General features: G+C 44.0%; 1 protein-coding gene and 1 pseudogene across 4 annotated transcripts in view; both read right to left on the reverse strand.

The window, feature by feature from the left end:
• ZNRF1 (zinc and ring finger 1) overlaps positions 1–25530 on the reverse strand; it is a 115290-nt gene that overhangs the window by 9894 nt on the left and 79866 nt on the right. For all 4 annotated transcript variants that reach the window (XM_036275565.1, XM_036275564.1, XM_036275563.1 and 1 more), the window contains exon 2: positions 3312–3407. In XM_036275565.1, the coding sequence (XP_036131458.1) occupies positions 3312–3407 (96 nt within the window). The remainder of the gene's footprint in view (positions 1–3311; positions 3408–25530) is intronic.
• LOC118639706 lies at positions 19317–19441 on the reverse strand (annotated as a pseudogene).

The raw sequence follows: 25530 nt of genomic DNA on the forward strand, positions 1-25530 counted from the left end.
TGTCGACTTCAGTGCTCTGGGGTCTGGTGCCTTCCCTACCCCTCCAGCAAGGCGGTTAGCACCTGCCCCGAGAGCACAGGCTACTGGTCTTCACATTCTCTTGAGCACTGGGCAAACCAGTTGCACTAGTCTTACCTTTCTTTACTAAATGTGTTTTGTGTTTTCAATCTGGCAGGCGGCTACTGGAGGCCTTCCAACCCTAGGCTCAGGCCAACCCTCATAATAAGAAAAATACTACTTTCTATCTGCCTCATTTAGGAGGTTTCTACTTTTTTTCCTTTGGTGGTTAACTAAATTTCATCTTATGTAACCACTGTAAATTTTCTTTAAAAATTCCCCAATTGGTGCCAGCAATTACAGAAAGTTTGTGTGTGTGTGTAGATGGGAAGTCTCCAAGGCACTGACCAGGAGGTCTAGTGATTCTTCCGAAGAAAATAGCATTTCTTTCTCTATCCACTGGGAAAGCCTCATCCTGCCCCCTTTCTGGAAAGATCCTGTGAGCTCTATACTTCACAGACTTTTTAAGTCTCCACACGCTTTTTTCTTTAATTAGAAGAGATAAAGTGAAGCTGGGAAGTTGGGATGATAAGAAATCATGGGTAAGATATGTTATGGCAAAACCAAAATAAATACCTAGAGGTCCAGCCTGGGGCTTTAGGCCTGTGGACCCTGAAAGGCTGTGCTTTATCTGAACAAGAACAGGACCTAGACCAGCCCTGGAGACTCCCACTCCATATACAAAACCCAGGTGGCTAAAGCCTTCTTACCCGGAAGGTCTAGGTGTCTTCAGAAAAGAGACAATAGGAGGAGTCAAGACACAAGGCCTCCTTTTCACACTGATGGTGCACACAGAGGGGCCAGACTGCTGTTTCTGAAGCACCTTCATCACCTTATGACAAACTCCACGATAGGACCCATGCAACATGCCCTCTCCTTGCCTCTGGTGGTAAAGGACTGGCTTTTGCAAAGGAGATCCTTGAGTTTAAGGCCTCTAGTTTACACACATGCAAACACACACACACACCCTCTGAGGAGGTGGTTTTCGATTGGAAGAGGAGGGAATAAGCGGGAACAGAATAAGAACAGCCACAGTGATGTCTCAGGCTGGTTAGCCAACCTCCTCGTCCTCTGAGGGAACCCTGACTCTGAGTGTGGCTTCTGCAGGTGACTTTGCTTAGACTATCAGGCTGCCAAGCCTGCTCTCCTATGAAGGTGAAAGTGAAAGGACAGGAGGACCCTCCCCCGTGGCTGCTGGCAGGGAGATGTCATGGGCAGCACCAAGCAGTTCTCCGGGTTACAGTCCGAGCCCCTTCCCTTCCCCATTCTCCAGATGGGGCCGGGGATACTCCGTTCTCAGGTGGTCCCAACAGCACTCTGTCCTCCACAGCTGCCTTTGCAAAGTTCTCCCTGATGACAGCAAGAGCCCAGTCCTCTCGGGTGAGCCCACTCTGAGGCTGCTTTGTGTTCTTATGACACAAGGCAGTGTCTACAGAGATCTCTCCCCAGCAACCCACGAGACAAAAAGCTGTCTTCATGAGGGCTCTGCGCAATGTGGAAAATAAGTGAACACAGTTTCTGAGAGCATGGTTGGGGAGCACACTCCTCTCCGTCCATGGTCCCAGGCAGAGACAAGGAACAGGACAAAGCGGAGCTGGAGCAGCCTCCAAGGGATACACTCTGACAAGTCTACCGGGAAGCCCAGAGCGCGTGACAACACATTCAGACACAGCAGCCGTCAGTCCCAGGGATAGGGAAGGGCTGTCTGCTGGGGAGGAGAGGGGCTTCCTGGACACCAGGAGAATATGAAGGGGAGAGAAATGCTGGGGATAGAGACAGGGCCACAACCTTTCCTGCAGTGGGTCCTCCAACCTGAGCAAAGGTTACCAGATTACGTGTAGCTGAGACAGTAGGTAACAGGCCCTCCCAAACACACCCAGAGTCCTTTGACTCAGCAAGTAAACAGGAGATGAGAATAGTAGGATGTGTTTTCAGGAGAAGTGAGTGAATCAGATTCATCAGGTTCATTTCACAGGAAAAATGTGGCCTCCCCAGGCCTCCCCAGGCTAACGTTGTGTGGGGAAAGGAGCAGACGGGGGTCTGAGGAAGCAGGAGCCCAAGGACTGGTCTGTAAAGAGTCTACCCAGGAAACTTTCACCATCACGATGGGGGCAAAGCAATCCAGGCTCACCTCCCGTCCAGTCCTCACACTCTGAGACGTCAAGACTCTTTTCCTAAGCACTGCTGTGACTTTAATCCTAGAAGGTGGGCCCAGTGCCGGGGTCAGGGCGCGCCCACTCACATCCAGTGCCTGTTCTCGTAGAAGACACAGTTCTCTGATGAACATGGCTCGAAGACCAGACTAAGCACATAAGAATAAAAAACCAGAGTACCGCCAGCAGCACAGGACGCACAACACTAAAGAACAGCCAGTCTACTCTGCAAAATGACGAAAAGAAACCCGGATGGTCTCACCTCTTTCAGGGCTGCTGTAACTTCCCGAATGCTGACCGTGTGCCAGGCTCTGTGCTGAAGGATTGTACATGTAATATCTTACTTTATCCTGACAAAAATCCTATGAACCAGGTATTGATATTCCCATTTTATGGACCAGAAAACCAAGGCTCTGCTAAGCTGAGCAACTTGTCTAGGATGATAGTAAGTGGCAGAGGCGGCTTTGAACTCAGATCAGCAAGGCTCCAAATCTTTACCAGGCAGATGTAGACACCCATTTTGTCCATAGAGGTGCCATATTAGGGAGATTTGGGTTTCATGGAGTCCTTGGCTCAGTTTCCTACATGTGTATTCCCTGCTCAGCTCTGAGGCAGCCTCTATGGTGGGAAGCAGCATGGCCTTGTTGGAGCGACCAAGTGGCAGCTCAGTGATTTTATTTTCTAAAGGTGTCCACATGTTGCACTTATTCTGCTGTGAAGAGTCAGGCCTTAAGCACTCCATGCAAACCACTGGCACAAACTCCCATCCCCCAAGGAGAGGTGGCACACCCCCTGGGCCCTCTGCTGTCAGGTGTGAGAATGGGCAGAAGCTGTATCACTCAACCAGAGGTCCAAGGAACCAAGGGGTCGGGAGCAAGGACAGAGGGACTGAGTGACCCTAGAGACTTCCTGGCAGCATGGACCTAATCCCTGGGCCTTCCTTGCTTGTCCCATTGCTCTTCCTCTCCGACTGGTACAGCAAGACTTCCCGCTTTCCCATCACCACTCAGGAATGTCTGCCAGGAGGCGGGTGGAAGTGCTGCCCAGAGCCGTGTAAGGCTGGGAAGACCCTCACTCAGAGGCTCCTGGCCAAGCCCTTACCATTGTAGGAGAGGCGAGGTTTGCTCAGACACATTATAAAGTGCATTTCCATCTCATCGGAAGCCACAGACTTGGAGCAAATGGGGCACTTGAAACCTGAAAAAGAGGAAAACAGGATGAAATGTTTTCTCCAAACCAAGTATATTCATTATAAATGTGGATACTCTTAAATGACTATGGCCATGTAGGGCCAGAGTCGACATGGAGAATTGAAATCTAGATATATCCTAGACTAGATTGCTCCTTCATTCAATCATCCAAACTTTCGTTATTTTATTACAGCCCCCAACTCCCATTTTTTCACTAGTACTATCCCAGTCATAGGCCCCTCACTGAAGTTTATCAGAAGTCATGACAGCTAATTTTATTTTTCTTTTCTTTCAGACCCTTTCCCAAGGGGGTCCAGGGGCAGTGGGAACAGGTAGGCATCAAATCAGGGCAACTAAATAATCCATCTTCCACTTCACAGCCCTCAAACCACTTGGTTTGGTACCCCGTGGGAGGAATTCCTATTGTCACCAGCACCTCCATCCCTTACTCAGAGCACCTTTGCCTCCCTGTGGCTATGGCAGCGGTCCGCTGAGTGTGCACACAGTGGGGTGGCCCACCAGAGCGCTCCCAAATGCCACGTGATAAACTTCAGTGAGGGGCCTATGACTGGGAGAATACTAGTGAAAATGCCAAATGCCACGTGTGCCTTGGCTACATGCCACCGGGAGCAACAACCGTTTCAGGAGAACACGGGCTCTATTCCCACACGTGGAGTGCTTACACCCAAGGGGTTTCATCAGGATTGTATCAGTGTTGGAGATTTCTCAGTTGAGAATCTTCTGAGCTAAATGCCACTAAACAAACATAGTCTCTTGATGTTTTTATTTATTTATTTATTTCCCTCACCTGAGGGCACTTTTTGCATTCATTTTCAGATAGAGCGAGAGGGAGAGAGGGAGGAAGAGAGAGAGAGACATCGATGTGAGAGAGACACATTGACTAGCTGCCATCCACACGACCCCAACTGGGGCTGGAGACAAACTGCAACTGAGGTACGGCCCTTAGCGGGAACTGAGCCAGGGACTCTCTGGACCGTGGCCGATGCTCTAACCACTGAGCAAAACCGGTCAGGGCCCTTGATGTTTTTATAAATGACTTTTTTAGATAAACACAGATAAACTATTTCCAATTTCCCCCATTTTACTTTTACTGAAATTATTTTCAAATGGATTCTTTTCCATTCTACCAAAAGGATACAATACTGTTAAAAAGTTGTTATTGTGAAGATTTGTCTCTTCTGTTAATTTTTAGTCAAAATGTTCTGTGCATAGTTTTATTGGATGCTGGTAATATCTATCAGAGACATTTTTTATGAAACAGGTAAAAGGCTGAGGGTTGGTATTGACTGTTAGCTGCTGCAAGACAGAGGAGAATCCCACACCCCACCAGTGTCTTTTCCCTTCGTGCAGCCTCACTCATGCACCCTTGCATCTGCCCTGCAAACAAACCTAGACTTATATCAAAGAGCATTCCACAGAATGGCCAGTCATTAGAAGACTGTCTCATTTTCTTCAGAGGTTGGTTCACCTTCTTTTCTGACTCAAAATACCATAGTTTTGCAACAATTTAAGTAACTACAGGATACTTCCACTTTAAACTTGTGAAGTCAGCAGTCTGTCTGCAGGCTGAGAGCCCAGGGCTGTGGGCGGCCCCCAACGGATGTGATATGTGATGAGCTCTGGACCAGGCCCTAAGCAGTCCCTGGGAGGTGTCAAAGTTATTTGTTACTAATAAAAAGCTTTACACTCCACACATTCTTCACTTTCCTGATAACTTAGAACAGATTCATGGTAATCGTTATAACAGTAACAGCCAAACCCTGCACCCCAACATGATTCCTTGAATGCAGAGGAGGGAGGCGAGTGACAGCTAAGGTGCTGGGAAGTAAGCCACCTAACAAGGTCTACAAGGGAGTGTCACTGAACATTTATGTCCTAGGAAGAAACCAGTTGAGACTCAAAGGTTTAGACCAGTCCCTCATGGTACAGATGAAGAGAGCTTAGTGAGGCCATCAGGTCAAACTGAGGGAATGGGGCTGAGATTAGAAGCAGATTTCTCCGCCCCAATCTGAAGTCCTTTCCATCAGAGGAAAGTTGCTCACAGGTATGATATGTGATTCATAATAAGAAATATATATTTGCTCTTTGTCCTGTTTCTGGCACAGAGCTCCTAAAACCCTTGGCATTTCCTAACACGCTAAGACCAATAATACTTGGTCTTCTGTCAGTTCCTGAAATATCTCCAGAGCCATAAGGTGAAAGGAGTGTCTTATTGTCTTATTAGTCAAAACAAGTTCTTTTCAACCACACCAGAGTTTATGTGAATGAGGCAACTTTTGGAAAATCCCTTGGTAAAGTAAGGCTAGGTGCTGGCTGCCAGGGAAATCCACAGCTGATAAGAGGGTTGGGTCCCACCCCCCAATCTCTAGAAAGGGGAGAGGGACTGGAGATTGAGTTTAGCTGCCAATGGCCAGTGATTTAATCGATCATGCCCATGTAATGAAGGCTCCATAAGAATCCAAAAGGACTGAGTTCGGGGTGCCCCTGAAAAGGGCATGTAAGTCAGGGCCCTTTCTCTATACCCTGTCCTATGCATCTCTTCCACCTGGCTATTCCTGAGTTATATCCTTTTATAATAACTGCTAGTTTGGTAATGTTTCTCTGAGTACTGTAAGCTGCTCTAACAAATTAAATGAAAGTGACGAGGGGATTGTGGGAACCTCTGCTTAATAGCCAGTCGGTCAGAAGCACAGGTGAAACATGGACTTGTGCTTGGTGTCTGCAGTGGGGGAGGCAGTCTTGTGGGACTGAGCCCTTAACCTGTGGGATCTGATGCTATCTCCAGGTAGGTAGTTTCAGAATCGAGATAATTGCTAGGTGGTGCTGGGAAAACATACCTCAGAACAGGGTTTTGAGAAAGAGGTGGATTGGGCAGAAGTGCCACTGTAGTAGGAAGAGACCTACATTCCAGCAAAAGCAGGGTTAGTGCCACCTGGATCACAAACCTCTGGATTGGGGGGTGGGGGAGAAAGGGGATAAGGCTCAAGACAGAACTCAAAGTCTATAACATAAATGGGAAATGCCAAGGTGACCTGGGTTTTCTGGCCTGAAGACCACGGCAATACTCTACTCTCCTTGGACCTCAGTTTCCTAGTCTGAAAAAGTCATTTACCTTATTCTTACTAAAAGCAAATGAGGTAAGAGACCTGAAAGCATGCTAAAAAGCAGCTAATCAAATGTGGGTGATACCCCCGTCATCACACATGGCAGCACTTGACAAGGAGGAAGGAACAGGAGGGTTGGAGGAAGGATCTGGGGGCTGAGAGATGGGGTGATGGAGCACAGGATACACACTTGCCAGTCCTATCTCTGTTTCCCTTGAACTTACAGAGCACCTTGTGTGGCACTCAACGTGGAACCACGGTCCCTATTTAACCTCTACAGCACCCATGCTTGCACATGATAATAACAGGTCACGTTTACTGAGTCATTACTATGGGCAGTCACTGGGCTTTACATGTCTTTTTGTTGACACAGTATGAGGTGGATACTAATGTTAACTATTTTACAGAGGAGGACATCAAGATTAGTCACTTGCCCACGGTAGCCAGCCAGATAGCCAGAGCTGGCATACAACACCCAGGAAGTCTGTGCCCGGTGTGCACCTTGGTTGCCGAGCTGTGACTAGTAGAGAAGTCACATAGCAGAAACCGCCTAAATGCTACAGACACAAGTGTTACTAAATACTAATTTCAAATCTCCCACATTGTCCCAATTTCTCCTGAGGTACCTACAGTCCTGGATAATTCTGTAAACTGAAACAATGAATAATTTTTTTCCTAGGGAATTCTGTTAATATGGAAGGACAAAGTTCTGCTTTCCACTTGGCACATGGGCCTACAGCCTTGGTTGTAAGCTGCCGAGTTTGCAAATTACCTTTTACATGAAAATTAAAAGGCAAAAGGTAAGAGAAATGGAAAAATACGGAGAGCTAACAGGAAAAATCTAATGTCTTTCCCACCTTCTTTCCTGAAAGGTCATCCGGTGATCAAGATGGATTCTACCACTCTACTGCCCCAATCTTTTCTTGTAATTGTCCTGACAAGATTCAGCACCAACAGCTCTACAGAATGATAAATACTGTGACCTTTATGAGCTATCTTAAGGTTAAGATATCTAGGAAATTTGATACCATTTTGGAAAAAGTCCATATCAAATTAAAATCAGCATGGCAAACAAAGATAAACCAAAGGTCTGTAAAATCATCTAACCAACATGATTTTGTTCAATTTCATGAGACCTTCAGCAGCACTCCGGAAGTGTGTGTAAGAGATGCCTGAATTTTCCTCATGAGAAAGCAACAGATAGTCTCCAGGAGATCCCTAACTGCATCTGAGCCTAGAAACCTGCCCGCGCCCGAGAAGCCGGGTGAACATACAGTAAGTACACCCAGTTGCCTTCTTCTCTTCCATCTAATTGACTTTCAGTGTTCTGCACATGTTGTGTCTTTACTATTTGCCGCTGACAAATTGAAGGGAGTGAACTAAGAGACCAGCTCAAGGTTATACAGTCAGAAGAGCCGAGGACAGTTTGATCAGCCACAAGAACCCAGCTGCTTCCTGTCTTTCAAAAGCATCCTGCCTAAGTGGGGAATCCTCAGCGGGACCAGAGATCAGGCAACAGAGCTCCCGAGATGACTTGACAAGGAGAAAGGAACAGGAGGGCTGGAGTAAGGATCTGGGGGCTGAGAGATCCTGCATTTGGCACCCCGTACAGGGTCTTGACCCCTTTTTACTGCCAGGTCAAAGGGTAAGCCCGCTGGTAGGGTAGGTAAACCAACAGTGACTCCAGGAAACCACACATGGTCATGTGCATCAAGCATCTTCCTGGGTCGAATTAACTGGGCCCCTTGGACTTTACCCAGGCCTTTCTATTTGACAGGGCAAATGAGGAAGGACAGGGGCGACTGGCTCGAGTTACAACAAACAACTCTCCCAATCCTCTTCAACATTTATCTTGCAATATAAATTAAAGTTTTTGTGCTCTGGGGATCATATACTTCTCATTTTGCAAAACTGCTATCTTCTCCTTTAAGACCTGATTTCTTGAGACCTGAGTTCTGCATGTTGCCCCAGTTCCCTCCCTGACCCTCCCTTCTATGCTGATGCACTATTTTAACGCTGCCCCAGTTCTGCCTGTCTCTGGGATCACCTAAACAGAGAAGAATCAAAAGAAGCAACCAGGGAATATGAAGCCATGCCACCCAGACAGGACCTCTAGTTCCGGGGAGGAGGGGTGGATGTGGACTCCTCTCACCTAGAGCCTCAGTAACACTACCCCTCCCCCCCAACAATGCATCCCCACTGTCCAGTTCCCAGTTTCCAGCCCGGATCTGTCCCTCTCACATCCTGGTGGTGCTTAATGTCTATAAAATGAGACATGACTAAGTGAATGTGATTCAGTGGGATTTATTGCAAATGTTAAGAGCAAGAAGTAATACATGATGACTTTCTTTTCCTGCAGAGATATGTCCCAAAGAACAGAGGCCGTAGGTATCACATTCTCTTCCACTACCCACCTCTTTCTAAGAAATAACTAGAAACCACTGTGCAGTCTATGATTTGCTGAGGTCTCTCCTGGAGAACACTCTGGACTAGGGAAAGGCCCCGGAGTTCTGACATCTGTCTCCCAACACTGCTTTCTTGGACTCAGCCTCCAGACTTCTGCCTGGGGCTCACCTGTTTCCCAGGTGCTAAAAATATACTCATAAGCAGACATCAGAAGATTCACATTGACAATTAAAAGCAATTTAATATATTAGTGTGTGTGTGTGTGTGTGTGTGTGTGTGTGTATTTAACTTATCTGTTGTTAAGTTAACGTTATACATCAACTTGACTGGGTCATGGGGTGCCCAGATATTTGGTTAAACATTATTTCTGGGTGTGTTTGTGTGGGTGTTTCTTATGAGATTAATATTTGAATTGGCAGACTGAGTAAAAGCAGACTGGGGAGGGCACACAATGGGGAGGATATCATCCAATCCAATGAAGACTTGAATAGAATAAAAATGTGAAGGCATGGACATTTTGGGCTCTCTGCCTATTTGAGCTGGGACACTGGTCTTCTGCCCTTGGACTGGGACTTACACCACTAGTTCTCCTGGTTCTCAAGCCTTCAGATTCAGACTGGAACTAAAGGCTCTCCTGGGTTTTCTGGCAGATTATGAGACTTCTCAGCTACCTTAATTGCATGAGCCAATTCCTTATAGTAAATAATCTCTCTCTCTCTACACACACACACACACACACACACACACACACCATGGTTCTGTTTCTCTGGAGAATCTTTAATATATCTGTTTTATTAAAATGCCAAATAATAAAAATTTAAAAGATTGACAACATCAAATATTGGTGAGAATGGTGAGCTACTCGAACTTTCATTTTGTGGGAGCACAAAATGACACAGTCACTTTAGGAAAAGATCTAGTGGTTCCTTATAAAACAAAACATACACCTTGCATAACCCAAGAAATTCCTCATCTAAATATTTACCCCAAAGAAATGAAAACAAATGTCTACAGATAATATGTATAAGAATGTCCATCACAGCTTTATTCATAACAGACAAAAACTGGAACAACCTAACTGTCCGTCAACAGAATGGATAAACAAACTGTGGTATAATCATGGAATGCAAGAGAACACTACTTAGCAATAAAAAGCAACAAAGTACTGATACATACAACATCAACAATGATGAATATTAAGAACATGCTGATGAAGGACATGAAAGAGTACATATTATGATTGCAATTATATGAAGTTCTAGAACAGGGAAATCTAATCTATGTTGGAAAAAATCAGAACAGTGGCTGTCTCTAAGAGGTAGGAGCTGGGGCAGACAGAGATAGACTGAAAAAAGGATGAGAAAACTTTCTGGAGTGATGAAAATGTTCTATATCACAAACAGGATTTGGGTTACACATATATATGTATTTGTCAAAATTCAATGAATGTACAATTAAGATTTGAGATGTCAATGTTCGTAAATTGTACCTCAACCAGAAAAAAAGTGTAAACAAATACTGAACTGTGGTTAATGACAAACATTATGAAGCATTTGGAGGAAGGTGTACTGATGTATGCATTAAAAATAAAATGCATCAAAAATAAGATTCAAGCCCTGGATGGACTGGCTCAGCAGTTAGCATGTCTGCCCACTGACCAAAGGGTCTTGGGTTCAATTCCCCATCAAGGGCACGTACCTGGGTTGCAGGTTCAATACCCGGCCCCAGTTGTGGTCATTTGGGAGGCTACCAATCAATGTCTCTCTCACACTGATGTCCCCCCCCCCCTTCTACTATATCTAAAAATTAATGGAAAAATATCCTTTGGTGGGGATTAACAACAACAACAAAAAAGATTCACAAACTAAACTTCTTTCAGCTTTTTTGTGTTTGAAATTTTCTTTAAAAGTATTTTTCTTCATTGATTTGAGAGAGAGAGGAAGGAAGAGAGAGAGAAACATGAGAGAGAACATCTTACAGACCAGAGAGACGCCACCTGCAGGGCCCCTACTGGGGATTGGCCTACAACCTGGGCATGTGCCGATGGGGGAATCGAACCAGCAACCTCTTAGTGCATGGGTCGATGCTCAACCACTGAGCCACACCAGCTGGGCTGAAATGTTCATAATAAAACACTGCAAAGTGTCAAGCAGTGAGATGTGTATGTGTGTTAAGTCAGCTTATAGTAAGGGAAGACCCCTCTGAAGGAGTGACAGGTAGGCAGATACCTTATTGTGCTAGAAGAACAGCAAGAGCCAAGACCCAAGGCACAGTACTAAGGACTTGGCAGCAGGCAACAGTGGGTTCTCTGACTCTGTCTATGCTCAGATATCTTTCTTTTATTCTGGCAAATGTCTAAATATAGGATTCTTTGTTTCTCTTCAGCTTTATTAAGGTAAAGTTGACGAATAAAATCACATGTTTATTTTTATATTTTTTAATCCTCACCCAAGGATATTTTTCCATTTATCTTCAGATAGAGTGGGAGGAGAGAGGGAGGGAGGGAGAGAGGGAGAGGGAGAGGGAGAGGGAGAGGGAGAGGGAGAGGGAGAGGGAGAGGGAGAGAGAGAGAGAGAGAGAGAGAGAGAGAGAGAGAGAGAGAGAGAGAAACATTGATGTGACAGAAACACACCTACTGGTATGTCTCACATGACTCCAACCAGGGCCAGGGATGAACGGCAACTGAGACCCATGCCCTTGGCCAGAATTGAACTTGCAACTCTTTGGTTCATGGGCCAACGCTCTAACTTCTGAGCCAAACCGAACAGGGAAAATTATAATATATTTAAAGTGCAGCTTTGGCCGGGTATCTCAGTGGGAATCCTTTCACAATTTATACCTATATCAAACCATTATGCTGTACACTTAAAAAATGTTTTTTAAAATTTATTTATTTGAGAGAGGCATTGATTTGTTGTTCCATCCATTGTGCATTCATTGGTTGATTCTTGTATGTACCCTGACCAGGGATCATCACAACACACCGTGGTTGTGGGTTTGTATGTAGATACCCAGTTTTCCTAAGACCTTTTATTGAAGAGATTATCTTTGCCCCGTTGTGTATTCATGGTGCCTTTGTCAAAAATTAATTCACCAGCTGGACCAATGTGGCTCAGTGGATTGAGCATCACCCCATGGACTGAGGGGTTCTGGTTTGATTCCTGGGCAGGGCACATGCCAGGGTTGCAGGCTCGATCCCCAGTAGGAGTCGTGCAGGAGGCAGCCGATCAAGGTTTCTCTTTCACACTGATGTTTCTCTCTCTCCCTTCCTCTCTCTCCAAAAAATCAATAGAAACATATTTTTTAAAAAATTAACTTACCATACATGGTATTTTCTGAACTCTCTATTCTGTTTTACTGGTATTTTTTTTTTCAATCCTCACCTAAGGATATGTTTTTCATTGATTCCAGAGGGGGGGGGGCGCGGGGAGAGAGAGACATGGATCAGTTGCCTCTGGCACGCGCCCCAACTGGGAATCGAACCCACAGCTTGGGTATGTGCTCTGACCTGGAATTAAACGTGCAAACTTTTCGTGCATGGGACGATCTCCAACCAACTCAGCCACACCGGCTAGGACTATGTTTCTGTTTTAATGCCAATAATATACTGTTTTGATTACAATAGTTTTGTAACACACTTTGAATTCAGGAAGTATGGTACTTCCAGCTTTATTCCTTTTCAGCTATTTCCTTTATTTAGGGTCTTTTGCAGTTTCACATGAGTTTTAGGATTTTTTTTTTTTTTCTATTTCTGTGAAAAATGACACTGAAATTTTGAAATTACATTGAATGTGTAGATCACTTTGGGTAGTATGGACACCTAACAATATAAATTCTTCCAATTCATGGACATGGGAATATCTTTCCATTTATTTGTGTCTTCAATTTATTTCAATGTCTTAAAATTTCAGTGTATAAATCTTTTACCTCCTTGGTTAAATTTACTCCTAAGTATTTCATACTTTTTGATGCTATTGTACATACAATTGCTTTCTTAATTTCTTTTTCGAACTGTTCATTGACTTCACTGAATTTGGTTATTAGTTCTAACAGTTTTTTGGAGGCATCCTTAGGGTTTTCTATATAATAATAAATATCATGTCACTTGATATTTTACTTTTTCCTTTCCAATTTGAATGTGTTTTATTTCTTGTTCTTGCCTAATTGCTCTGGCTAGGACTTCTAGTACTATGATGAATAAAAGTTTGCTTGGGCATTAGATTCTATGTTTCTTTCCTTTTTTTCCCCTCAGTGATCTGTAGATAAATTCTACTACCTTCTAGCTTCTTGGTGTTACCTATAAAAAACCTCATGCCAATGGATTCAATGGATTGTTGTTTCTCTCTCACATCAATGTTTCTCTCTTCCCCTCTCTTTTCCTCTGTCTCTAAAATCTATTAGAAAAAGAAAAATCTGATGCCAGTGTGATTCTTTTTCCTTTATAAATAATGTTTCTTCGGCCTGAAAGCCAAACATTTTTCTCTTCATCCTTAGAGTTCAGTAATTTTATCAGAATATGCTTAAATGTGTCTTAGTTATTTCCCCCAGTGGTAAGCCATAAGTGCCATTCACCAAATATTTCCAATTTTCCTTCTTTTAGCTATATAGTAGGACTGCATTTGCCTGCTCCCTTTGAAGTTAAAGGTGGGTTTGTAATTTGCTCTGGCCAGTGAAATGTGAGCAGAAGTAATGTATGTACTTCCAAGTGGACGTTAACCACTAGTTCATGATCCACCACATTACTTGCACTGCTGTAGTGAGATAAAGCCTCTATCACTTTGGGTTCCCGAGTAACAACAATGAGCAGAGCCCCCCACTCTTGAACTGCACTGGATACTGCAGTGCGGGGAAAAAATAAAGTTGTTGAGTTAAACTACTCAGCTTATAGGACTGTTTTGTTATTATATTATAATCTAGTTCTACTGGTCTGTCCTGATAATACCCTTCCTCAGCCTTTCTCTCCTTCTAGTACTCTTGCTACTTATATGTCAAATGGCTTGGTTCCATTTTCCAGGTCTCTCATCTTCTCCTCCATAACTTCTACCTTAGTATTTTCTCAGGATCTCACCCTTTCTAACTCCTTCTGGGCCCCACCTGCCTGTCCTCCTGCTTGGCATTGGAAGAGATCAAAGAGATAAAACAGGCATTCCAGCCACTACCTTTCCAGAATCCTCTGTGCCTGGATAGTTATATTCTGCTCTTTAAATATACTTACTTGTTTGTATCAGCCACAATCCACATGCTTGTCATTTGCAATATCTATGCATTCTATAGTGATAATATGTTGTGCTTAGCTATTTTCTTCTGTGGATGTTTGAATTTCCAATTTTTACCTACTATAAAGATTCTCTCAGGAGTAATCTCCATTCTCTACTCTCAGCAGAGTATATATATTCCACCCCCAACATATTTTTGCTGTTTCTAGATTCTGGGTGATTGGTTTAGAAGAAAGAAAATCATATTAGGAGTCAGAAGAAACAGGCTCTCCCAATCACTAGCCAGGTGGCCTTGTACCAGCTATTTAGCAATATTTGCATAGTTCCTGACTACTCTCCACTATCATTATTGTTCTAAAGCCCAAACAAACATGAAGTAGGAGTGTTCTGTGCAGAGCTAAGCATGTGAAATGTGGGGTGGCCATTTCATCAGGGTAAGTATAAGTTTATTTGCATCCAGTACAACTCAGATATACTGAGACTTGTTGGTTATTTGAGGAAATGCACAAATTGTTCAGGCAAAGAAGTAAAAAATGAGCTGACCCTACATAATGTATTTTGTGGACTCTACGATGTCATCAATTTTAAGAGGCACCATTATGAACCTCCAGGAGAGAAGAGAGGAAAAAAGCTGCCAATTGCTAATTTTAAGATGTGTCGATACAACACATCTTGATTTTAGAGTTGTATTGTGAAACGTATGTGGCCTTAGAATCAATGAATATATAAAAAGTACATATATGATATTAAACAATAGAGACTGAATCCCAATCACAAAACCAGTACATTTATTCCTGTTCATTTACTACAAACAAGAACAGGCTCGATGAAGACATCTACAGTGGGAACAAGGGGAAGAACTGCAGGGTGTGCACATGGATGTGTGCCTGATGACATCCAACCCATCCTGCTGCTACAGCAAGTCCAGGCTGCAATCCTGGCAGGTGGAGCCCAATCAACAACAGCATTCCAGCCAAATGAAGAATGGGAAAAGCATTTGCCAGAAGCAGAAAGTACGGCTACTGTTTCCTTTGACCTTCTAACCCATTTCTTCCAGAGAGATCTGGAAGGACTGTTGAGGAAAGCGATAATTGGAGGTGGGGTGTAGGGAAATGACGATCTGATGACACAAGCCTGAGCAGGTACAAATACAAGAAATGGTGAAAGCCTCAGCATATGATCAAGTCCCCAACTACTGGCCAGGAAAGATGAATGTTGAATTATAACCCTTTGTTACCTAGCTACCATGCTTGGGCAAGTTTAGGGGCATCCATCCATGACTCAAAAAGTGTGCAGGTAGTCTCTAGAGGAACATTTGGTTTTTATTTCAGAGATGTCTTATTTCAAGGATGGACCATCTGTTCAAAGAGGAAGACTGTCTAGTAAGCCAGAATTTATTTAAATTCTTAGATATTAGGGACTATCTACAAGTTAGAAAATAGGTGGCAATGCCTAGTTACTTAGCTGAATGCCATGCTTTCCTCTCAATGGCTGTCCCACCTTCCAATAGCAACAAAGTACACACCTATACCCCTTGGATCCCATTCTCACAGCAGCCTAGGGAGTGAGCTTTACGGTATTTCGACAGTGCCAGAGAACACTCTTAGGAGAAGGCAGACTTCGCTAGCTTTTTTCTCATAAACTCAACAGCAAGGAGTGGAGCCAAGGACCACCTCCCCTTAAAAAAGTCAAAAGGATAATAAAATCTGGTTCTTAGGCACAAAGGGAAGTTATCACCCCCCCAAAGGATTTGTGGACTGCCTCACATTATCAACAGAAGGAAGCCTCACTTCTTTCTTTTTTTTTATCCTCACCTGAGGACATTTTTCCATTTTTTGTTCAGACAGAGTGGGAGGGAGAGAGAGAGAGAAAAACATCGACGTGAAAGGGACACAGTGAGTGGCTGCCACCCACATAACCCATCCAGGGCCAGGGACAAACTGCAACCGAGGTACGTGCCCTTAGCGGGAACCGAACCTGGGTCTCTCTGGACTGCAGGCCAATGCTCTAACCACTGAACCAAACCAGCCAGGGCAAGCCTCACTTTCAATTCCAGACGGGGGTGCTATCTGAGCAGGGCACCAGCCATGCAGGTCTGGTCTCACTCTGCAGGTGCCCTAAGCAGACTGTCCTAGAGAAATAGCATTGCTTGGGATCACCTTGTTGCTGGCCTGTTTCTCCCCTGGACATACAATATTTTCCAAGTCCTGGGATCTTTAATGATATACTTAAAAATTCCAACCTTGCCCTGCTCAGTGTGGCTCAGTTGGTTAGAGAGTCATGAGGGCACATACCTAACTTGTGGGTTCAATTCCCAGTTGGGCGCAAATGGGAGGCAACTGATCAATGTATCTTTCTCATATCAATGTTGCTTTCTCTCTCTCTCTCTTCCTCCCTCTTTAAAATCAATTAAAGAAAATTCCAGTCCTTTACCTGTTTTTTTCATCTTGTGTGTGTACATGAATGGGTGTGTGCTTGGAGGTGGGGTTGGAGGAGAAAAGGAGAGTTAGGAAAGGGGAAAGGACAAAGAAGGAAAGTTTCACATGATATCTATACAGGACCAATAGTTTATTTCTGAGTTCCACTCTTCTTGTCAGTGAAAAAAATCTCTATTCCCTTCTTGTCAATGAAAAATTTCTATCATCCATATGGACACTGGGGTGGACACTGCTGGCTTCTTGCCTGAGCCTAGCCCTAACCCCTTCTCAGTAGGGCACACTCTGCTCAGCTGTACCTCCAACACAGAAGTAGATGGAGGCGGAACTCAGAGGACTTGGTCCTGTTGGCCACAACTGCAGCATCTAAAGAGGAAGAAGCCAAAAGAATAGAATGGGGTTGTTGAGAGCTCAACAGCAATGGAATGATCAGTTCTATCAAAAGGAACAACTGTTAGTGCGTGAGAAGGCCTTCATGCTTCTCTGTCACCCACAGCTGAGTACCATACAGAGAGATGGAAAGATCCCAGAGAGCTATGAGGTACCGACTAATGAATTAAAAAGAAGTTCCTGGAGACCCTCCAGACATATAGCATGAGCAAAAAAAGTCAATAATTCTAAGCTCCAGCCCAGTTGGTGTGGCTCAGTGGATTGAGCATCATCCCATGGACTGAGAGATCCCAGTTCAATTCCAGGTCAGGGCACATGCCAGGTTGTGGGCTCAATCCCCAGTGGGGAGTGTGCAGAAGGCAGCCAATTGATGTTTCTCTCTCACTGATGTTTCTATCTCTCTCTCCCTTCTTTTCTTAAAAAAAAAAAAAAAATCAATAAAACCATATTAAAATAATAATAATAATTCTAAGTACCCTGAAAGAGTAAATGACCCCTATCAAAATACATAGAGAGTGCTACTATACTGGTTTTCTTCATTTCTGGTTCAGATTATTTCAAGCCTGGTAGACAAAAATGGGAGAAGAAGCAGGGAAGCAAGAAGAGACTCTAATAAGGTAGCAGGAACATGGATGGCAGTGCTTCATACCTCTTTATTTATGGTAATGGCTCCAAGGTTAAGAAACCAGGGAGCTCCTAATGATAGATAAGAAGTAATCTGGCTGGCTGGCAAGCAAATTTTGTGATGTGATATAACATTTAAATCAAGTGTATGTCAGTGGACAAAATATTAAGCCTGTAAGCAGTGCCTATACTGGACCTTATAAACATAAATGCATATGAAATGGGATGGCCACATAAACTTGGAATTCCTTCTTCACTCTAGTACCTTTGCCTCAATGACTATTTTTACATAGATTCTGATATTCCCCCATTTTAAGTCCATACATCAACTTTCCAGAATATTGGCATCAGGAACCTAAATAGTCTCAAATACCGCCTATTGAAATCCATGGACAATAGAGGATTAAAAAAACAAGCAGTCAAACAGAATGAAACAATGTGGATCTTGATTCAGAACTCCAGTATTCAAGTCACAAGGTTATGTGGCCCAAGGACAAGTTGCCCAGTCTTCCTGAGCTTCCATTCTCTCATCTGTAAGCCAGGAATAGTTTACCAAACTAGCCACTAAACGAGCACATGTGTGTAAAAAGCTACACACATGTGCGGTAGGCAGAATAATAGTATCCCAAAGATGTCCACATCCTAACCCCTATAATCTGCAAATGTTAGCTTATATAGCAAAAAAATAAAAAAGCTTTGCAGATGTGACAAATCGATAATTTTAAAATGGGAGTATATCCAGGTAGACCCAATGTAATCCCAAGGAAAGACAGAAACTAAGTCATGGAAGTAGATGTCAGAGAGAGATTTGAAGATGCTACACTGCTGGCTTTGAAGATAGAAGAAGAGGCCATGAACCAAGGAAAGTGGGCAGCCTCTAGAAGCTGGAAAAGGAAAGGGAATGGGTTCTCCTCTAGAACCTCCAGAAGAAATGCAATCCTGCCAAACATGTTAGCCCAGTCAGACCATTTCACACCTCAAAAATGTAAGAGAAAAAACTGTGTATTGTCAAATTTATGACAATTTGTTATAGCCGTAATAGCAAACCAATACAAAATGTTATAGAAGATGTGATTATTTTCCTAAAGAACCAAATTTTAATTGAAGGAAGGAGTTGGGGTTCCCTGGCTCTACTAAAAATTACTGAAGAATGGCATCCTCTTTTGGGGTACCAGTGAAAATTGTATAGCTATTTGCCACACTCAAGTAGAAGACAAGATCACAGAACTCTCATTATTATCATAGGCTTAAGTAACGTCTAGTGAGCATATCTGACATGAAGCTTTTTTTTAAATCCTCATCCAAGGACATTTTTGTATTTATCTTTAGATAGAGCGGGAGGAAGAGAGAGAGAGAAACATCAGTGTGAGAGAGACACATTGAGTGGTTGCCACCCATACGACCCCAAGCAGGGCCGGAAACAAATTGCAACTAAGGTATGTGCCCTTAGCGGGAACTGAACCCGGGACTCTCTGGTCCACAGGCTGACGCTCTAACTGCTGAGTCAAACTGGCCAGGGCTAATGTGCAGCTTCTCCCCCCTCCCCCCCTTATTGAATTTTTTAGAGAGAGAGTAAGGGAAAGAAAGATAGAAACAGGGAGAGGGAGAGAGAGATAGTAACACCAATGAGCGAAGACATCAATTGGCCGCCTCCTGCATGCCCACAACCTGGGCATGTCCCCTGACCGGAAATCGAACTGGCGACCTCCTGGTGCATGGGTTGACGCTCAACCACTGACTGAGCCACACCAGCTGAACTGATGTGCAGCTTTTTGAAAATTTTTAATATTTTCACTGATTTTTTTTTTACTACACCTGATCTTAGCCAAAAGGCCGAGAAGCGATTCACTAATTTTTTAGAGATAGAGAGGGAGAGAGAGAGAAAAAAAAAAAAGAGAAACACTGATGTGATGTGAGAGTGGTTGCCTCCTGCACACCCCCTGCTGGGAATCGAGCCCACAACTGGGCATGTGTCCTGACTGGAAACTGAACCAGCAAACTTTTCAGTGCATGAGACAGCACCCAACCAACTGAGCCACACCGGTCAGGGCTGACAGGCAGCTTCTTGACCCGGATACTCCTGGAATGGATGTCAACCTCCTGAAATAATATGCCAGGTTCTGTGGTAGGCATGTTTTTCTGGAGACTGGATTCATAGACTTAGACTGTCAAAAAAGTGTTTGAGTTTATAATGCAAAAGTTCAGAAACATTTGCATAAAGATTAGAAGACTTCTAGTCAAGTTGGCGGAGTAGGACACTGCAAGAACGTAGCCGTCTACCAGCCAAGAAGGGAGGAGCCCTCACCAGGAACTGACACTGCCAGACCTTGGTCTGGAACTTCTGGTCTTCAGAACCATGAGAAAATAAATTCCTATTGTTTAAACCAAACAAAAAATAGAGAGAGAGATAGAAGAATAAAGCATGTTATTATAGATGTTTTAAGAACAGTACAACTGTTTGAGACCTACTTTTAATATGGGATAGAGGGAACTTTAAGGGAGAAAGAAAACTAGGCCCTCCAGGGCTCTACTTCATGATCAGGGTCATTTAATAGTTACTAAAGCACCCTAAGGGGTCATTTACAACAAGTTCCATTAAATACATTTTCCTCCTCTAATGAGTCAGCATATGTGTGCTAGTCCCTACATTATACAACACTCTCAATCTCACCTACACCTTTAGCAACTGCTCCATTTACAATAAAAGCACCCCACAAACAGTTGTCTACAATGGCCTCCTTCACTTCCTCTTCTTCCATTCTGTCTTGAACTACTCTAATCCCACAAGTTACCCTTTCCAAGGTTACCAATGACTCCACATAGTGGTATCCTAAAGTCAATTCTCCAACAATCAGTAGCATTTGAGAAAGGTGACCCTCTTCCTCCACCTGCCCCTCCACATTTGCACTTGCTCTTTGATCCCCACAATGCCCCCCTCTCTCACATCTGCTAGTTTCCTCTCACTTCCTTAAACAACTCTTCTAAAACAGCCATCGCTTTCAACCCACCTCCGCCACAACCCAATTTATTTTCTTCTTAGCACTCAACACCACTGCATCTGCTGTCTGTCACCCCCATTACAATATAAGCTTGTTGAAGGCAGTCTTTTTCTTTTACTGCTGTGTCCACAGAGCATGGCATATGATATGGCTCTTGTAAATTCATCTGTTGGATGAATAAATATCACACCTAAAGGAATTGTGTGGAAAGGCCCAGCTGTATAACCGAAAAGAGATAAATTTAGGGTGTTAGTTGTGTGAGTCCATTCCCAGCAGAGGCTACCCTCTACACGCAAGGCTCCGGCAACTGCCATGCCACAGTGAGGGTTAAGTAGGATGGTATGGTGTGTGTGAGGCAGAATGTCAGTTAAAAACCCACTGTGGTCATGCTGCTTCCTGCCCAACCCATGGTTTGATAAGGGGTGCAGATAAGAATCACATGAGCACATGTATGTGTAGACTGTAGGCAGCCCTGCCACCAGCAATGTGGTGTGTAACGGATGTGAAGGAATCTGCTTCAGTTAACACCTGGGGCGGGTCTCGGAAGTCCTGGGGCAGGAAAAAGGTCAGCCCTGCCCCCATGTTCAACCAATAAGAGCAGGCAGGACCTCTCTATCAAGCCCTCCCCACCCTGACCCAGTGGATGTGCCCAGACATGGTGGAAGAGAAGTACTGGGTAACCTGGGCTTCCTAGCCTGGGCAGAAGATGCCTGGGAACCCAATAGCTATTTCCTGGACAGTAGGGACTTCTGAATGCTACAGCAGTCTAATAGATATATTTTCTTTAAACAGAAAACAAAAAAACGCCTTTTTATTACAAAAATTTTCAAACAAAAAAGTTTAATGAGCCCCCAGTTATTCATCATCCAGCTTCAACAATGATGAACTCAGTGTTGACTGTGTCTCATTTCCTCCTGGGGTGGCCATGTCTTGGTTTGCCTGGACAATCTTGGTTTAAGCTTGTTGTCCTGGTATAATTAGTAACTCCTCTTTCAGTCTCAAACATGCCTGGGATTGGACCATAAATTTTATGGCCACCTGATCTTTACACCCACCCACTCCCCCCTATACCAGATTATTTTGAAGTAAATTCCAGACATAAGTCCATCCATATATACTTCATGATGTGATACTAAAGATTTTAGCACAGCTTAATACCCTTTAGACACCAATTCATGAAGCTCTATGTTCTTTTCTCCCAACACTCTTGCTGGGAGCTTTCATGTCTCATAAGCAGGGAGCCAGGAAGAGGGAGTCAGAATGGCCTGCAAACAGGCTCTGTGCTATGTGTGTGCATAGTGGCCCTCCACATCTACCCTGTGGGCCAATGATGTGACCCCAGCTCATGGATGGGCTGGCACACATGTGGAAAAACCCAAGGTGTGCTTATGCCGGCCTGACTGCACTGTGCGGCCTCCTTCCACTACACCATGCTGCAGCCATGCAGGAGGTCCAGAACCAGTCATGAACAATGGGACACCAGACCAGACCACCACAGTTGCAACTCATTTTAAACATGGACAAAGAAAGAACAGGGAGAGTTTGAACAATTCAACTCAAAATTCAAAGAGAATAAAACCCTGACTTCTGCCTCTGCTTGCTGGATGGTATCACTGCAAGATTCCAGAGCCAGGGTAAAACCTGGGGCAATTTAAGCAACCTACCGTCCTAGCACTTAGGAGAAAATAGGGAGAGAAATGGGATACAATCACCTCTTTTGAGTCCTCAGAAGAAATGATCCTAGAAAGTTCACTGGTCTGTGACCCAGCAAGCCCACTCTGGGTGTTCCCCAGAGAAATTCTCCCACAGCACAATCAGAAGGCAGCACAGATGATGAATGGGGAATGGGTACAGGCCATGTAGAGCACAGATACTGTGAAGTTGGATGCAGCAAGCAGTAGCAATACATTAACCATCACACAGGATAGATCTGTACACAGTGCCCAGTTAAAAAAATAAAAGGGTCTATGTCACCAAGCCATTTACTTAAGTGAAAAACATATGCACATGATTAACTAAAGTCCAAATCCAAAAACAACAGTAAGAGCTCCACATATCCAGAAAGGCAACAATTCATAATACCAGTAAGAGAATACACATCAAGCACATTTGCATGATTGGCTATGGAGAATAGGAATAAAAAGAATATAAATCAATGTACAAAAACAACAAAAACAACAAAAACAAAAACCAGCCTTGCCCAGAACAACGATACTACGGGAATGCTTTCTCTCACCCCACCAGCTAACTGGTTGACAAATGGTCTAGGAGCTGAGAGAGAGAGCAGGGGGATTGAAAGAGGATGCCTCACTCCTTGCTGTTGACACATGGGAAGGGTATGATGAAGGGCAGTATCTGGGTGTCATCACTGGACCAACACAGCCACTGCAACTCAGAGGTAAAAGGGAGGTGGAGGGGCTCTCATCCACTGGAATGCCCCTCCCCCTCACAGTGCAGGCCTGCGATTGATGGTCCTGGAGGCACCTGCCTCCAGCTAGGTGACTCATATCACAGCTCTACTTACATTTCTTACCTGCAAAAGGAGGGGCTTGATGGGACAGTCTAAATCTAAAATTTCCCCCTGTTCTAATACTTGGTGCTTGCCCCTGTGTGTGTGTGTGTCCTACAATGCTAAGCCTATGTATCAAACTGTGTTGATGCTCAATTTTGTGCATGTCACTGTCTCTAGTGGGTGGCTACTGAAGGCTGAATCCATTTTCTCCATTTTACTGAGGGTTACTAAGTGCCAGGCACTGATCTGCATACAAGACAGAAAGAGTTCTTTCATGGAGCTTAAACTCTGAGGGGGATACACAAAAGCACACAGGCACAGCACTACCTCATAAGTACTATTATGATAGGGACAGAACAAGGTGCCAAATGGAACTAGGAGGGAGTCGGCACTGAGATATTGGGGCTGGGGCTGAGCAGGCAGTGATGCCAGGAGAGGCTTCCTGTAAGAAGGGACAAATATGCTGAGACAAAAGGATAAGCAAAAGCCAGCTAGGACACTAGGTGGAATGGAAGGGGAGAGGAAGGAAAGTGAGAAGAGGATTCCAGGTAGAGGGGACAGCATGTGCAAGGGTTTTGGAGTGAAGAGAGATTGTTCTTTTCAAAGAACTAAAAAGAGTATGAGTGTGGCTGCATCAGAAAGGCAAACATCTATCACCAGCTGAATGGTGCAGCAGACTGCACTTTCCAAAAATGGCCTCAGGACTAGTCCCAGTCCCATAGGCCTTTCCAGAACCTTGTGGCTCTTCGTCAAATGCTGGAGTCTCTTTTCCCTCCTGCTGAACCTGGGCGAGCTTGTGACTGTTCTGACCATTCAAGTACAGCAGCCTATGAAAAAATGCAGCTGCTGCCTAGCTCTCTCTCAGGACCTTGCCCTTGGAACTGAGCCACCATGCTACGAGGAAGCCCCCAGATCACATGAGTGGCCACACACGCCAGTGTTCTGGCTGACAGCCTTAAATGAGGTCTCAGCCGAGAGCCACACATGAGTGAAAGGCCATCAAAAGACAGTGCCTAGCCTTCCAGTTTCCAGCTGAGGTCCCAAATGTGAGAGCTGCTCCAGCTGTGCCCTATGCAAATACCCGACCCACAGATAATAAATTTGTTCTGCAGTCCTAGTACAAGAACAAATGGATACATAAAATATAGCGTTTTCACATACTGGAAAACTATTACAGCAAAACGAAAGGGAAGGTCTACAATTATACCTAACAATATGGACATGGACACCTCTCACAACATACTGTTGAGTACAGGAAGCAGACAGAGGAGCATATACTATGTAATTCTATATAAATAAAGTACAAAAATAAGACAATCTATGATGTTACAAGTCAGGATAGCTGTTACCTGCTATAGGGGCACTGACTGGAAAGGGGTCTCCTAGAATGCTGGTTACACAGTTCAGTTTGTGAAAAATCATTAAGATGTACATTTATGGTGTAATATATAAGCACTTTTCTGTATATACATTAAACTGCAATAAAAACGTTCCCTTTTATTAAAATGTTGACAGAGTGGCACTGGCCAGTTTGGCTCAGCAGTTGGAGCATCGGCCCGCGAACCAAAGCATCACAGGCTCGATTCTGGTCAAGGGCATGGACCTCGGTTGCGTTCCAGTCCCCGGCCCTGGTTGTGTGGGAGGTAACTCGTTGATGTGTTTCTCTCATATTGATGTTTCTTTTTCTCTCTCCCTCCTACTCTATCTGAAGATAAATGGAAAAATATCCTTGAGTGAGGATTTAAAAAAAATGTTGACAGAGTGGCAAAAAAACACGGAATTAAAGAAATAAGTAGGGTCCTGGCCTGGTAGCTCAGTTAGTTTAAGCATCATCCCCATACACAAAGGTTGCGAGTTCTGTCTCCAGTCAGAGCACATATAAGAAGCAACCAATGAGTGCATAAATAAGTGGAAAAATCAATCAATCAATCAATCAATCTCTCTTGCTCTCAAAATCAATAGATAAAATTTTTTTTAAAAAAAGAGGTAAGTAGAGATCAGATCTGATATGGCCTTATAAGGCACACTGAGGATCTGGGAGCATCCTTCTAGAACAGTATAAAACCGTTCAACAATTCTGAGATGGGCTACATTTTAGAAATACTCTCTGGGCACAGTGCAGTAAATGACTGGTGGTTTGAAAGCTTGCAGAGCAGTTAGGAGGATGCTACCACAGTCACCAAGGCCAAAGATGGTATGAATGGAGAGAAGCAGGCCTAAGCCAGGCTACCGCATTACCCTGCCAACCCCTGTAAATATTAAAGTCCCCTATAGGATTTGTGCCTCTGACAGACTCAGAATCTGGAAGGGACATCCGGAAGACCCAACTCTGGACAATTATCTATCTTGATTACTAAGGTTTTTTTTGGCATCCCTTTATACTTTGTGCCCAACCCTGGCAAGAAAGTATATGGATTTAAAAG

Source organism: Molossus molossus, unplaced genomic scaffold (genome assembly GCF_014108415.1).
Source record: "Molossus molossus isolate mMolMol1 unplaced genomic scaffold, mMolMol1.p scaffold_m16_p_21, whole genome shotgun sequence".
NCBI lineage: Eukaryota > Metazoa > Chordata > Mammalia > Chiroptera > Molossidae > Molossus > Molossus molossus.